This window comes from Ranitomeya imitator, chromosome 8, assembly GCF_032444005.1.
Source record: "Ranitomeya imitator isolate aRanImi1 chromosome 8, aRanImi1.pri, whole genome shotgun sequence".
Lineage (NCBI taxonomy): Eukaryota > Metazoa > Chordata > Amphibia > Anura > Dendrobatidae > Ranitomeya > Ranitomeya imitator.
This window is the reverse complement of record NC_091289.1, coordinates 130,096,999-130,113,887: the sequence shown is the minus strand read 5'-3', so window position 1 is coordinate 130,113,887 and position 16,889 is coordinate 130,096,999. Positions and strand designations below refer to the sequence as shown.

At 39.9% G+C, this 16,889-nt stretch overlaps 1 protein-coding gene across 1 annotated transcript in view; it reads left to right on the top strand.

The window, feature by feature from the left end:
* Positions 1-16,889, top strand: part of COL11A1 (collagen type XI alpha 1 chain) — a 301,659-nt gene that overhangs the window by 129,405 nt on the left and 155,365 nt on the right. Inside the window, exons 6-14 of the mRNA XM_069737373.1 lie at positions 1,860-1,976; positions 2,829-2,921; positions 6,635-6,919; positions 8,043-8,105; positions 10,355-10,396; positions 12,445-12,507; positions 14,058-14,132; positions 15,522-15,605; positions 15,729-15,785. Of these exons, the coding sequence (XP_069593474.1) occupies positions 1,860-1,976; positions 2,829-2,921; positions 6,635-6,919; positions 8,043-8,105; positions 10,355-10,396; positions 12,445-12,507; positions 14,058-14,132; positions 15,522-15,605; positions 15,729-15,785 (879 nt within the window). The remainder of the gene's footprint in view (positions 1-1,859; positions 1,977-2,828; positions 2,922-6,634; positions 6,920-8,042; positions 8,106-10,354; positions 10,397-12,444; positions 12,508-14,057; positions 14,133-15,521; positions 15,606-15,728; positions 15,786-16,889) is intronic.

Here is a 16,889-nt window from a genome sequence, read left to right as displayed (position 1 = left end):
AAGCCTCCTCATCAAACACTGATGATATACCTAATCAATATGCCATTAAAGCTTTAATCTGCCTATGACAATGCAAACAAATCTTAAAGTGGAATTAAACCTAATTCATTTTTTAAGATATTTTTGGAGTTGATCATTACATTTATGGAATTTGCAATTCAATCGTGTCTTAAATTACGATAAATAGTGACATGGCCAATGAAAGGGAACCTGTCACCTGATTCATGCTACATGAGAAATGTGTCAATCACTTCCAGCAGCGCTGGAAAAAGCTGCCTGGAGACTGAGCCGGATTAGTCTTGGGATCCGGCTAGGGTCCCTGACTGGATCTTTCAAATATATTTTATTTAGTGCAATAGTGCAGTCAAGCTCTGATTCTTGATGCTTATGTTTTGGGCATCATGAATCAGGTGACAGGATCCCTTTAACAAATACATTAGGTACAAACCTGATGTAAGTCAGTAAAAAGCTTTGTAATCTTTCCATGTGAAACTATATCAGTTGTTTAGTTCCACTTTAAATGGATATTCATAATTGAATCTGTCAGCAAGTTTTTGCCATTTAATCTGAGTCCAGCATGATATAGGGGCAGAGACCCCGATTCCAGCAATGTGTCACTCGCTGTGCTTCTTGTTGTTTCAATAAAATCAGTGTTTTATCAGCAGGAGGTTATCACTGCAGGACTAGTTGTCTTGTGCCATGCAGTCCCCTTGCTCAGTGTAACCCCAGCCCCACCACTAATTTACATATTTTTGTCAATTCTATCAAACGCGGACTTATATCAAACACTGCCGCAAGAAGAGATCCATATTCATATATAAAACCAAAGTATACTTTATTAAACATAAACTATTATAAAAATACATACAGACAGATGAAACATATATAAACAAAAAAGTGTCTATCGGAATAGAAACAGTGGAGCTCAGACCAATATATCCATATATTAATAGTTCTTAGTAATCATATATCACTATATCAGCCAATATCATGATGATATATAGTGGATCTGCTATATCATAGTCCTAATGGTGACAAGTCACCTATTTAGAATAAATCCTATCTGCCCACCATATATATACATCTATTGATATCAGGAAGCCATGGATACCAAAATAAACCTTAGTAATCCCAAGTGTTATCAGACTAACCGTCCAATACTAACGTCATGTGCTATAAACCAGCATACTGCAATAAAGTGCTTACTTACATATCCAAGGATGACTGAGATAAACAGGTAGGAACCCACTGTACCCTCCAGGTGCGCCCCGACGCGCGTTTCGCCCGCAAGCTTCTTCCGGGGGCGTGATATTTTTGTCAATGTACATTATACATTGATGGTCTCCCGAGGAAGCCCACACGAACGCGCGTAGGGGCTGTGAGTCCGGAGTCATACTGGGATCCACATGGGTAAGGATCAGTCCTGAGCTAACCACTACACCTCTGGCCTTTTAAAGGCATAGTTACACATTTATTCAGTTTGGGTCTGCTCCTCGGGAACATGATTCTCCCGATCCTATCACTATAATGTTTTATGTTGACTCCCAGACTCGCTATACTTGAGTCCTTTACAAATCAGGATCTCTATATCATGCTGCTCTCAGATTGGGAAACAAAAACCTGCTGACAGATTTCCCTTTAAAGCTGAGAAACCTCTGAGTTTATGGATTTCCTGTGACATTTGCTTACAAGAACTCCATTGCTTAGTAAAGCCATATTATGTATTACAATGTTCCATATTCTGCATTGTAAGTCAATGCCGAATGGGAAAGAGCATTGTACATATAATAGCTGTAACCATGCTGGTAATCTGCTAACTAACAAAGCCTGGCCTAACACATCTTCCTTTTGCAATATAGTATGCACCTGAAGAACTAATCGAATATGACTATGAGTATGGGGGAGCAGATTACAAGGAGCCTGACTTTGTTACAGAGGCACCCATAATTGCTGAAGATTATGTAGTTCAGACGGAGGTATAGTACATATGTGTTGTGTGCACTGTGTGTCACTACTATCCTCTCATCACCTGCTCCAGTGTCATCTCAGTCCCTTTTCTCCAGCTGACCTTTGGCCTCCTTGCTCTGGAAGTTGGGTGAAGTTAATGGCAGGTTCATTTTAGACACCCTCATTTGGGTAAATCCTTGTTACAGAAATCTAATATACATGTACTGATTTATTTGTGTTATAAACTTACAGTTTTGGTGGCTTATTTTCTGATTTGATCAATTGTAATTAATAAGCCAGTCTTCATAAGCAGTAATGATGGTTCCTGAAAGCAGTCCATAGGATATTGCGTTATGTCACCGGTGGACAACCATTTGACCGGTCTTTTTGCTATCTTCATGAAAGCATTAAATTAGAAAATAAGCCATCAGTACCGGTACGCAAACTGCCCTTCAAACTCTTCCTTACTTCCCGTTCTTCATTCTTTCATTCATTGTCTCCATCCGGTCTTTCACCACATTTTTGCAGAAGAAGAAAGCCAGTTCCAAAACGAAGAAGAAGCCAGTTCCCCCTAAATCAAAGGGAAAACCCCAAAAGGTCACGCCCAAAAACTCATTTGCAGCTAAGAAGAAGAAGGGCAAGACCGTTTACCAGGCATCAGCAAGAAAAAGAATAGGGGTAAAGGTAGCAAAGATATCAAGATCTTCAATAGCATCAGCCCCGAAGATCTGTGATCATGAGATATAAAATGCCCTAACCTCACTAGAAGTGGACAGAACCTCTGGCTAATACCATAACCTATACCTATACTTCTACTTTTTGAACTGCTATCCTACAAGATATCAACATTACATTAACAGATCCTTGCATTTTTCTCTCAGGCTAATGTGGTTGATTACATACCAGAACAATATGGAGAAGTAGACTATGGATTCCAGACCGATACTCCTTCTCATACAACCGGAGCCAATGAGGTAACAAAAGAAATTATGAAGATAGGGGGAAAGTACTTTTTCTACAGGTCTGTAACATGGATTGGTAATTTACAAAGATGATCACATCTGCTAAGAATCAAATTCAGCGAATCAGACAAATTTCAGGTTCCCTTCAACAGAAAAATTCAATTTGCATACAAGTTTTTCTATGCAAATTGAAAGTCTCTTTTTATGTGACCCAGGAAAATAATGAACATAGTATGTAAAAAAAATGAATATTTACCTGATCACTCGCTTGTCCTCCCACCCTTGCAACCCACCGTCTGGTCCTGACTCCTTTCCTTCTGCCTTGCGCTATTGTGTGCATCCTTTTCGGCCTGCTTCACTCCACACCATGGTTTCTGGCACTAGGTAGACCTTTGACGTCACTGTAGGCCATACCATCGTGGCTCATGCCATGACGTCTTAACATTGCAACGTGTGTTACGAGAGGCCTAGTCAGCACCTTGGAGAGTGCAAATCGGGAAATCACCACATGCGCCACAACAACAAGATGCGCGTTGACATGATAGGCCTATTTGGCACCGGAAACAGTGTAAAGTGAAGCAGTCCAAAAAGGATGAGTCCGACAGAAGGAGCCAGAAGGAGAGATGCGATAGGCGAAGTTGCAGGGACAGCAGGTGAGTGCTGAAGTGATGTATAATTTTTTTTACTTTTGCTGACCCTCTATGGTTCTGCATAGTGACTTTCAACATTCTACCATTTTGCTGAATTTGCGCAGAACAAATTGCAAAAAATAAATTTTACTGTAGCATGCAAATTTTCATGAACTTCAAGACAAATTCAACTCTACTCAATTACATTTCCACTTCTCTAGTAATATATTATGTCCAATTATCATTTTGCAAATGTTACTATTGTTGTACTATGAAGAAAAATCTGACAATATTCTGCACTGCAGAAGAATAAAAGAACGGTCAGCGGAGCGCTAGGAACTACAGGACACGGGTATGTTTGATGAGTCCATAATGCGTTTCGATGGTAACCCCATCTTCATCAGGCGGAGATTCTCCACTTGATGAAGACAGGGTTACCGTCAAAATGCATTGTGGACTAATCAAACATACCCATGTCCTTTAGTTCCTAGTGCTCCGCTGACCGTTCTTTTACTCTAGTACTGTACTCATCCTCCGTTGGAGGTAGATGGCTGGAGCTGCGGTGGACCTCCTGCGTGCCCAATTTACCCGGCCAGTCTGCTCTCTCTGCGCTCCTCGGTGACCGCCACCCATGTGACTGCTAATATTCTGCACTGCGGCTTCGGATCAGCACTGGTAACATAACACTCCAACAATATATTTGGACTGAAGAGCACTGTTGACATAAGACATGACATGTTTTATACCTTAATGACAGTGATTTTACCTTGTGGAGCAGCACAGTGAAGATCGGGTGTGCTAACAAGAAAAGGATTTGACAGGAATGAAATGATCACTGATCTACTTACTTTGCTCGTTAGGTGTTAATGCAATGTAGTCATTAGTTCTGCTGAGGAACATATCAGCAATGGTTCATATTGCTGTATCAGGTTGCTCGCGGTGCACACGTAAGGAGTAATGCTTATTATGTACTTTTCCACTGCCAACCAAGAAGGTTCATATTAATAAATACTGATGCTGGGCAAAAGGATGCAATAACATAAAGCAACCAAATTATTAATTTTACCATTTAGAAAATAAAACCAAAAGTTGTCAATTTGCTAAGGATTTTGTGTTTTGGCATGCATCAGTTTTTATTGTCAACGGAGGTTCTTGTTACCATCTCTGTGCATTTTGTTGATTGAGGTCTATTAAAACTGTTAATTAGGCAATTAATTAGGCAAACTTATCATCCAGAACCACTGCTTTCTAAAACAGGATCACAAAGGATGTTTTTTGGTTTAGTTCAAGGTCAACATATAGTAGTATATTTTCATACCCTTAGTACGATAATTCTATGATTTATGTTTTTTTTCGTACCTATCACTAAGAAATAGTGTAACTTACCCAGAGGGACATCTAAACAGCATGGCTGCTATAAAAATAATGTGCAGAAGTAGTAGGTAAGGAGGATATAAGTCACTTAATTTATAAGCCTTCATTCATTAAAGTGAATTCTAATGTAAAGTTGCAAAATTTACGCGCAACATTGAGTTGCACAAAAGTTTTGAGACTTTTGCCGTTTTCATACCGTTTTTGCCCAGATAAGATGGAGGCGTGATGCCACAGCTTGTCTAATTTGTGACATACCTTATGCCAAAACTCTTACTCCATTTTCTGACTGGAGTAAGATGTGTGACGAGGCCCACTTCAATTGTCTTAGTAAATCAGGAGTACCTGACTCAAACGCTTCCGCTCATCCGGGGTTTTACATAGCTCAGCATTCAGAGAACGGGTAAATCTGCAGCCCCAATATCATGCTAGTCTCAGATGGGGTAACAAAATCCTGGAACCTTTCTGCTGATGGCAACTCTATGCTAATAGTAAACCAGTAAATAAGTAGACATGCCATTTTAAAAAAGTGAATTTACAGGTTCTAGATGACAAATTTGCTTAATTATTCGCTCAATAACTGAAATAAAAAACTGCAAAGGAGACATACACAACTTGTGATGTACTAATGGATGCTGTGAATTACTTTCTATATCCTGCTTCCATATTCTACCATTACACCAAGTTTTGATTCTATAATCCCATCACATCTACAAAATAGGAGGCAATGAGAAAAGTTATTCCATTGCAAGCTGGTAACTGATGTTCCTCCTTTTCTTAACGGCAGCCTTTTTTTGTCTCACTATCTGCCTATGAACTGCAAATACCAACATTTCGCAAAAGCACTTAGGCACCGTTCATTAGCAGCTAGCCAGCCAAGAGATGTCTACCTATCGCTTACTCTCTGCTTAGATCATCTGTGCTTGATCAATATGCAACCCACAGAAATTGGAATAAACTTCTATGAAATTATCTTTTGGTAAAGATGTTTCAATGATTCTGAAAATCATTCTCTTAGATAGATCTGATTTGCCAAAAGTCCTAAAATGTTCCGATTCTTAAGTGTTTGCTTTAAATCTGCATTCTGTATATACATAGATACAGAACCAAGTACACTTCTGCTAATGTAAATTGGAAGTTTAATTCCATAGAATAATGTGATAAATTGTCTGGATTTTATAACTGGCATACAGTATGCTGTCCTTCCAAATATCCTGCAGCAACAGATACACGTGGAATGCATATTTAAAGAATATCTTTAGAAAAACATTTTGCAAATCAGCAATTTGCAGATGCTATAGCAGCTTTTATTTAATAATATTTAATGAAGATTATTGCTATGCCGTGAATTGTAAGCAGATGCTAGCTTTATAGGGGTTTAGGCATCGCTTTGAAAGCAGTAGTACTAATTGAATTTTGTAAATTTAAGGCACCACCAAAAACATCTAAGCCAAATAAAATTTGTAGCAATAATAATTTATGTTTCACCTACCTGCTCGAAACTGTAAATTAGTACTGCTGCTTTACATTGAAATATGTTTTTATTCTCATCTTTTAATTTCTAAGGAGAACATAATCACCATATTCTCCCAAAAATCAAATTAAAAGATAGTGATGACTTAAAGCTTTTTAGATTGATGACATCTAAAGTTGCATCTATGCATCTAACGCTTTCACTAACCTTAAACCGTGTGTTCCTCCCACTTGTCACACCGACACGGATAGAAAATTCCTGAGGAGGAGACTCTGGTGGAGGAGCCATTTGTGGAGGAGCCTTTTCTGGAAGAGTACATAACTGGAGATGATTATGACTCAGACAAAAAACTGGTAGAGGAAACAGACTATGGGGTGAAAGCTGTAGAACCTACTGAGTCTGAGCCGGTGGTGGGAGGAGATTTAGGAAAAGATGATTTATATGAGTACACAGACTATGAAGAAAAAACAACCAACCCAACAACAGATGAATTTGGACCTGGGGTACCAGCCGAGAAAGATACCTCAGAGACCACCGTAAGTTATCAGTGGAACAGATAATTTGAACTCGAAAGAGTGCAATCCCAAATTACTTACTGTTTCTCCTTTGAAAGGTGACTAGCAACAATAGCTACCCAGATTTATTGAATTCAACTCTAGATATCTACTTGAGGCTTACTTATCTACTACATATTTGGCCAATTTATCATAGTGTGATAGATGTAGACCAGTGTTCCCCAACTCCGGTCCTCAAGAGCCACCAATAGGTCATGTTTTGAAGATTTCCTTAGTATAGTCCAGGTGATGCAATTATCACCTCTTCAACACTAAGGAAATCCAGAAAACATGACCTGTTGGTGGCTCTTGAGGACCGGAGTTGGGGAACACTGATGTAGACCATAAGAAGTCATTGTACAACATGGCTTTAGTATAAGCAAAAAATGTTTACTCACTAATACTGCACATCCACCCCATATTGTGCTGTGCAGCTCCACAACTGAGCTGTTCCATCCTCCACCATCAACGGGAATAACTGATTGGCGGGATTGCCGGGTGTCCCACCCACACCGATCAGACATTGATGACTTATCTTAAGGATTTCATTTTCTTGATTTTTTTTATCTTAAGAATAGACCATCAATGTTAAAGCCTCCAAAGCCCCTTTATTAGTACGCCAGTCTTATGTTATTTTTTGGATCTTTGGTGTAGGACACCACTATGCATTGTATAGTTGCTGAGAAGTTGGACTTTTTACAGCTAAGGTAAAAACATTCATAAGACATTATAGACAAACAAGAAACATAGTCAGTGACCTATCTGTTTGACATTGGGTTATCTAAGTATGATACTAGAACACTAAGTATTTCAGGTATAGAGATAATTTACCATATTATTGATATTTGGCTTATTAAAAGAATGCATACAATAAAAGTCTAATGCAATCATTTCCCACTACATGATGGTGTCACTTTTCATTGGTTGATTACATAAGGAAGTCTTTACTCAGCTGTCTAGACAAGTGAAAAACTGCAAATATATTCAATTCACAAAGTTTACTTTTGATAGAAACCATAAATGTTCTGTATGATGTATTAATTTATTTACTGGGAGCCTTACTGATAATAACTGTTTGTTACAATCACACTGTATGATTTTGCAGGTGAATAATTATGGAGAATATGGAGAGAAGGGTCAGAAGGGAGAACCAGCTGTTATCGAGCCAGTAAGTAAGATATAAGACAATGGTCTAATCTGATAGAACATGAAGGTCAAATGTTTGCAAACAAACCTTATCCAGATATAGAATAATAGAATATTAGAGACAATAACAGGTGGGTGCACAGAATAGAAGGGCCAATAGATGAAGATCTATATAACACCTTTGTTTCCTGGGTTAATAGGGGGTATTCATCTTCTGAGAGGTGACTATTAGGCCATTTCCCAGGTTTCCTTGATGTGGACATCCATAAAAGCAAAAGATGATGCCAACTTTAAGGGGCTTGTCTAGTCTAAAAAGAAAAGTCTGCAGTGACTCTAGGTATCTGCACTCTGTCGAATCGTGACCGCGTGCTATGCGCTCACTATCCCAATCAGAATAGTATACCTCATATACCTCGTGCGTGAGGGCCCTGCTTGATGGTGCGGGAGCGCCGCCTATTCAGGAGACTCAGGACACCACAGGCCTACCACAGACGTAACGGCCATCCCATTGGACATTTACTATTTATCAAGGACACTGATACCCACTCTTCGCTTCATATTAAGTGACAGGATATGTATTAAGAGGATTGTCCTCCTGCCCTCTACTTTTGCCACTTATATATATCTATTCGGACACCAAGTAATCCCATGAGTAAGACCCGGGAGGGTCGAAACGTTGGGTTTCTATCTACACGTATTTTTCTGTGGCAACCTTTTTTGTTATCTTAATAAATTTGTTGAATACCTTTTGCATCATACCAATTCTGAGTGTGCGGTAATTTTTGATACATGATTATTTGGGCCCCGTGGTCCGTTTTACCAGCACCTCCCTGTCCTTGACCTGAGTGTGCACCATTATCCCCCTGTATATGATCTGAATATTCATTTGACTATGTGAAAAATTAGAACAAATATATTTCCAACTCCTGGTAAAATTTATTTAAACTTTATTCTATCATAGATTAAAAACTATAATTCTGATACAAAGCAGAAATGCCGAAGGTGACGCGTTTCGATTGGATGCAAGCTTTGACAAAGAATGGTTGCAAACGCGTCGCTTTCTGCATTTCTGCTTTGTATCAGAATAATATTTTTGAATCTATGATGGAATAATGTTTAAAGAAATGTTACCGGGAGCTGGAAATATCTTTTCTCTATTTTTTCAGAACGAAGTTGAGTCTATGTGAAATACATTTGGCTATCATTTATTGGGCTATTTATACAGGCCGCTGAGTAATAATGGGGACAGAACAATTTCTAATATACTTCTATCCCTATATACAGTACATGTTACCGGCAGCCCATCACCTGTTTATACAGGGGATGATGTGCTGCCAATATATGCATTAAGATGAAATAACCCAATCAATGTGTTCTTTGCTGGGTCGCTGAGTATTTACCGGCATGTTTACATCGGCAGCTAACCGGGAACGTATTGTGTAAAAAAGGGCTTTAGGAAGGAACAGACTACAAAGACAGTCTTTGCACTTTCAACCTTCAAGGCAAAGTTGCCAGTTCCCCTAATTGAAGCCTTTTCACAAGGCTTTATATAACTTAGTATACTCTAATAATGCCTTTCTATTAATATAATGGCTTGTGCTGTACATCATCATGGATTAGATCCTGATACACATTTGTTTCATACGCGTTTCCATACCATCTTCTTTTTAATTTTGCACACTTGATATATTGGTTTAATGAAATAAATGAATCAGATTAAATTCATACGACGCATAGATTTAGTGCCATCAAAGTGTCTGTTCAGGGGCCTAAAAGACTGCTTAGAATATGGCCCCTCATATGGAAATGCACAATGACAATAGATTATCTAATACTCTAATCCCCGGCCTAGCCGCCGCATCATCTGTTTTATATTGCGCTCACACAAATCCTCAGTCAGTAAACCAGCGATAACATATTAGTCCGAACGCCTGAGATTTGTAAGCTGTGGATCTTGACAACAGGAATAGTTTAAATGAGCTGTATTGAATAATAACAAATGTAATATGATGTCTGGCTCTTCAGGACTCTTTAGACACCTGGAGTGCATACCAATTATTTCACAGTGAATAGGCCACAGAAGAAGATAACCTTGCTTGTATTCACACAGGTCATTCGGAGACTCAATCATTTTGACTAACGGTCTTCGGTTTCTGTCATTCCTGAGCCTGTACTTGAAGTAATTTTGACCACATGCTCCAAATGCAGCATCTTAAATAACATGATATTGATGGATTCTACTCATTATTGCAATGCACTTTATTTTTTCAGGGAATGCTGATTGAAGGACCCCCAGGACTTGAAGGACCAGCAGTACGTATTCAATTATTTTTCTAGAAACTCAAATATTGTTTATAGTCAGCCAGAACAAAGTAACAAATCCCATCTACACTACTGAAAATTCTATTCCTTGAGTCAATGTACCTGGTTGCCAAACTCTGCAGTCGACCACCATATGTCATTTTTCGTCTTTTTCAGCCTGAAAACGATAGGGCATTTTTACTAAACTAGATAGTCTTAAAGTGCATCACATTTACCTCAATGGCTCTTGCAGCATAATGAATGGCACAACCCATTCACATTTTGCCCAATAATCAAGACATCATTTGATTGGCTCACGTTTGTGCACCAAAATTTGAGTGCAATTTGCAGAGGTGTTCGTAGAAACCATGGCAAAGATCCTAATTATGCTTCACCTCCTAAAAAAATAATAAATTATTCTGCTGAGCAGTCGTGGTCATGGCAGTCACAGAAAGGCATACATCCCAACCTTTGTAGACAATGCATATGTATTGTGTCTCTGGTATTGTGCCTCTACTGAAGATTCTTCACCCACTCCAGTGTTCTCCCACAAAGTATAATCCCCCGCACAGTATGATGGCTCCCACAGCCCCTCATGTGGTATGATACCCCCATTTCCCAGCCACACAATATGATGGCCCCATTCACCCAAAGAGTTTGACGCTCCTATAGCTTCCCACACACAGAATAATGCCCACGCAGCCCTTCTATACACGGTATGATAGCTCCATTACATGGTCTGAATGTCCCGTAGCTCCCCTATACACAGTTTGATGGATGCACATCCCCCAAACTCAACATGATGTCCCCATAGCCTCCATATACACAGTATAATTGCCTCATATCCACCTTATACACAATATGATGGCTGAAAAGCCCCCTATACACAGTATAATTGCTCCACAACCCCCAGTACAGAGTATGATGGCCCCACAACCCTCCATACACAGTATGATGGTCTCCTAGCCCCCTATACAGAGTATGATGACTCCGCAGCCCATCTATACACAATATGATGGTCCCATAGCTCCCCTATTCACAGTATGGTAGCCCTAAAGACCCCTTATACCGAATTTGATGACCCCACAGCCCCCTATACATAGTATGAAGGCCCCATAGGACTCCTTTGCACATTGTGAGGCTCCAATAACATCTTCAAGTACTGACTGACAAAATGACTGACAAAGTAATAATAAGTAAAAACAATATCTAGCTTTGTTCCCCCAACTCATTACTCGGCTTTGTGCAGCGTGTGGACTGAGGCTCTGCACAGCTGGCATGATCTACTGAAATCATTGCAACTGCTGCGTTCATCTCCAGACGCACAGGCTGAATGGAAAATGAGGGGATGCCGATACCATTGAAACCCAGATGTCAGGCTTGAGGGGGGCCCTGCTGCCCATTTTGTCATTGGATCCACCCTATGTAACGATGATGTCTTAAAAATAAAATACATTATTATAGCTTGTAATATATCAGAACAGAATTTAATAAATTGCTATATTCCCGTAGATAAAATGTTGAGTAAACACTTTATATTAATTATCTTGTACTGATCCCAAGCTACAGCCTCAGGCTCCCTGCACACCGTGTTTAAACTCTCTTTGCTGTGTGTCAGGGGCTTCCATCGTAAAAAGTGGGATTCAGACAGAACTCCCAATGGAGCCATTGAGAATATTTAGGCAAACAGAATCCACACCTGCAACTTTGGAGTTCTTTTGACCTTTCTTTAATGACATCTGTCTTCTAAGATGGACACAATAGTACTCTACATTATTGGTTCTGACTTAAAAAACGTAAATTACAGAAAAACAGTTTAAACGGAGGCCAAAGTTTTACACTATAGTTATTGGCTCCGTTTGGTGTGTTTCATCTTTCTTACAAAGAGGCTGGAAATAGGATGAAGCTTCCTAATTCTATTATACTGTGAGAAAGTTTTTAATGATGTATTTTCTATTAGCATGAACTATTGTTAAAACTTCCATAATGTCTGGACATTATAGGATAATATTTCAGTTTCCATTTGTATGGTATGATATTTATATTTTTGTTGTTTTTAGGGTCTTACCGGACCTCCTGGTTTGCAAGGACCATCTGGCCCACCTGGAGACACTGGTGAGAGAGTAAGTACCATAAACAATTACTGGCATGTGCTTACATAATATGCATTTCGGATCAAAAAATACATTGCCCCACATTTTCTTAGACTGTTATAAGAACAATGATAGTTGGAGTGGTTTGCCTGAAATTAATTGAAAGTCAGAAATTAAATCTGTACCTGCTTTATTGTCAATTTTTTTTGGCATGCAGGTTAATAAACTTGTTTTAAACATGAAGACCACATCCCCTTTAGAGATCACACATGCTTTAGAAACTACACCCCATATACAGACCACACATGCTATAGATACCACACCCCCTATAGAGACCACACATTCTATAGAGACCACATCTCCTTTAGAGACCACACATGCTTTAGAAGCCACACCTCCTTTAGAGACCACACATTCTTTAGAGACCATACCCCCTTTAGAGACCACACATTCTTTAGAGACCACACCCCTTTAGAGACCACACATGCATTACAGACCACACTCCCTTTAGAGACTACACATTCTTTAGAGACCACACATGCATTAGAGACCACACGCCCATTAGAGACCACACCCCTTTAGAGACCACACCCTTTTAGAGACCAGACATGCTTTAGAGACCACACCCCCTTTAGAGACCACACATGCTTTAGAGACCACACCCCTTTAGAGACCACACCCTTTTAGAGACCAGACATGCTTTAGAGACCACACCCCCTTTAGAGACCACACATGCTTTAGAGACCACACCCCTTTAGAGACCACACCCTTTTAGAGACCAGACATGCTTTAGAGACCACATCCCATTTAGAGACCAGACATGCTTTAGAGACCACACCCCTTTAGAGACCAGACATGCTTTAGAGACCACACCCCTTTAGAGACCAGACATGCTTTAGAGACCACACCCTTTTAGAGACCAGACATGCTTTAGAGACCACACCCCCTTTAGAGACCACACATGCTTTAGAGACCACACCCCTTTAGAGACCACACCCTTTAAGTGACCAGACATGCTTTAGAGACCACACCCCCTTTAGAGACCAGACATGCTTTAGAGACCACACCCTTTTAGAGACCAGACATGCTTTAGAGACCACACCCCCTTTAGAGACCACACATGCTTTAGAGACCACACCCCTTTAGAGACTACACCCTTTTAGAGACCAGACATGCTTTAGAGACCACACCCCCTTTAGAGACCACACATGCTTTAGAGACCACACCCCTTTAGAGACTACACCCTTTTAGAGACCAGACATGCTTTAGAGGCCACACCCCCTTTAGAATCACAGCCCCTTTAGAGACTACACCAGCCCATTCATCAGAGATCATTGCCACTCTTTAGAGGCCACACACATGCTTCACATCATTTTCATAATTCTCTTTTTTTTTCATGAAGCTAACAACTAATTGTGGCACATGTCAAGATTTGATGACATTTTTGAGCGGTTTACACTAAAAACTGGGACAAAGTACTTTATAATTGTGGGTCCTTATACAGTACTTGCAATATAAACCCTTACTTCTGGTTGTAAACTCTTACTTACGGTGTGACTTAATATGCTTTTCCTCCTTAGGGTCCACCTGGACGTCCCGGACTTCCCGGTGCGGATGGTTTACCTGGACCTCCTGGGACCATGCTAATGTTACCTGTAAGTTAATATATTCGCATATTATACTCCACTATTATATTTTTTTCAGTTTTTATTTGTTCACAATATATAAAAAACTTACATAGTTAAGAAGTGTAATAAAGTATAGCCAAAGTCCACACATTATTTATAGGAGATATTTCTGATCCAGCTAATACCTGCATAATCTAGTGCCACTACTTTCCACTACAAACGTTGTTTGGAAAAGGCTGAGCTGTGAAACCGGACATAGTCCATGGACAGGAGTGTGCAATTACATTGGCTGAATGTTGTGAACAATCGTTCATGGCAATGCTCATTTCCCAGAAGTCGGCAGTGTAAACAGGCGTCAGAACAAGCATAGTGCTCATTAGTTGGGTAAATTGATTTTTCAGCTTGCTTAAATATCATCGTTCTCGGCAGCACATCATCCTGTGTAAACATGACGTGCTGCTGACTGTCTATGCGTACAGAAGGATCAAATTACCGTAGGCATGGTTTATTATGTACAGAAATGAACCCAAATAATGTTACACATAAAAATCAAAAAATGGTACAAAATACAAAAGTTACATTTGCCAGAAAAATTGAAAAACATTGTCCGAAGCAGCCAATATTGCAGCTTTACACCACACGGTAAAAAAAACTAGCAAATTGGCAAAAAATGGTTGCTGAGAAATAATACATGCAATGACCACCTATTTATTGCATATATATGAGAGTCGAAGGCAACTAGAAGAATGCAAAAAAGGTGCAAAAAAGGCAAGGAGGAACCAAAGGGGCTAAAAGCCACATAATGGGAGCGGTCTATTATGTGTGGTCTTATAAACATAGTATGCCTGTCTAAACAGGACATTAAGCAGTCGCTTATCGGTAAACAGGTAGCCAATCGTCAATCATTTAATGGCTGCCATCATCTAGTGTAATCCCACTCTAAGGCTACGTTCACATTAGCGTTGCGCCGCCCTGCGTCGGCGACGCAACGCGCGATGCACGGAAAAACGCGCGCAAACGCGCGCAAAGACGCGCGCGTTTTGCGACGCGTGCGTCGTTTTTGACGAAAATCGGACGCACAGAAAATGCAACTTGTTGCATTTTCTTGCGTCCGACGCTAGCGTCGGAAACGACGCACGTGGCGAAAAACGCCACCCAAAAAACGCACGCGTCCCCTATGTTAAACATAGGGGCGCGTCGCCGCTGCGTCGCCGCTGCGTCGCCGACGCAACAGCGGCGCAACGCTAATGTGAACGTAGCCTAAGTCTATTGTCTCATTCTGTCTATCACATGTACAAAGAAAAGATACTCTATTTCTCCCAAAGTATAAAAAACACTGTGGAAAAAAAAGTGCATATTCTTGATAGGTGAACCAACATGTGTCCATTCTGACATTTTCTTTATTTTGTCTTCTAGTTCCGGTATACTGGGGATGGGGAAAAAGGACCACCCATATCTGCCCAGGAAGCTCAAGCTCAGGCTATTCTCCAACAGGCCCGTGTGAGTAATTAATATGACCTGGTAGCGTTGCGAAACAAACATTTACCAAACAAGTAATGAAATACTTTTATTTGTATCTTAATACACTTCAATTTAGTAATTATATTTTTTGTTTTTACGTAGATTGCTATGAGAGGTCCTGCCGGTCCAATGGGCCTTACAGGAAGGTCTGGTCCCGTGGTAAGTAACTTATTAGTTGTTTTTACATTGAATTTTTATTGTTGTCATTTCCATTTTTTTATGTTGTGCGTGTTGACACTTTGGAGCAGCAATCTTCTGTCTTCAGGAGGACATTGCTCCTCCGCCTTCCAACTGGTTGCAGTAGGTTGATGCCCTCTTGAAGACTTGAAGATTGACAGTTCAGACTAGCAGCATGGCGCTGGCGATGGTTCACAACTGAGCGTTCTCTTATGCTGCTAGCAGATGTAGCCTTACCAGTATAGCATGGAAGAGTGCTGGGTCACCGACGCTGGCTAGAACCGGCTTCAGGATTGCAGGTTTTAAAACATAAAACCTCCAAGCAGCATGTGCTCCTTGTCTACATATCCGTCCACTCTTAGGCTCTTTGGTAACAAAGCAATAAACAGTACGCCAAAAAATAAAAAAAACTGTATTTTTCAGGAGAGGATTTTTAATGAGAAGAAAACTGAAATGCTACTTGTTTTAGCAATGTGAGACGACCCTTTAAATCATATGACCTTTGCATGGGGAACAATGACTAACTGTAAGGATAAAACACCGGGGAGAAAGTAGCGAAAAGTAGGGTCTTATCTATTTCAAAGGAGTTTTGCGCATAACTCCCGCGCTGCTAATTTATTAAAGACCTCAATCCAAGGGTGTTCGTTAATAAATTTGCATTTTTTAATTCAACGCATTTCAATTTGACAAGCACTTCTTCTTCAGGAAAAAAAAAACACATAAAAACACAACTTGTGATTGTTTCCTGAAGAAGAAGTGCTTGTCACTTTGAAACGCGTTGAATAAAAAAATGCAAATTTATTAAAGAAAACCCTTGGATTGATGTCTTTATTAAATCGGAGTTAGCCACAAAACTCCTTTGACACAGATAACTGTAAGGGTGGCGTTTAGAAGGACACTGGAAAATCTGTGATTTGGCCTTGCTAAATATGGCATCGTTATAATGCAGAATACATGCATATATATATATACATATGGGTCCACACATATGGAAAATCCATGTCCATGGATTCCGTTCACAGGGTACTTTAGGGAGCTGTAATCATTCTTTCTGCTGCCATCTGGTGCATCCATCAGAACACAGAA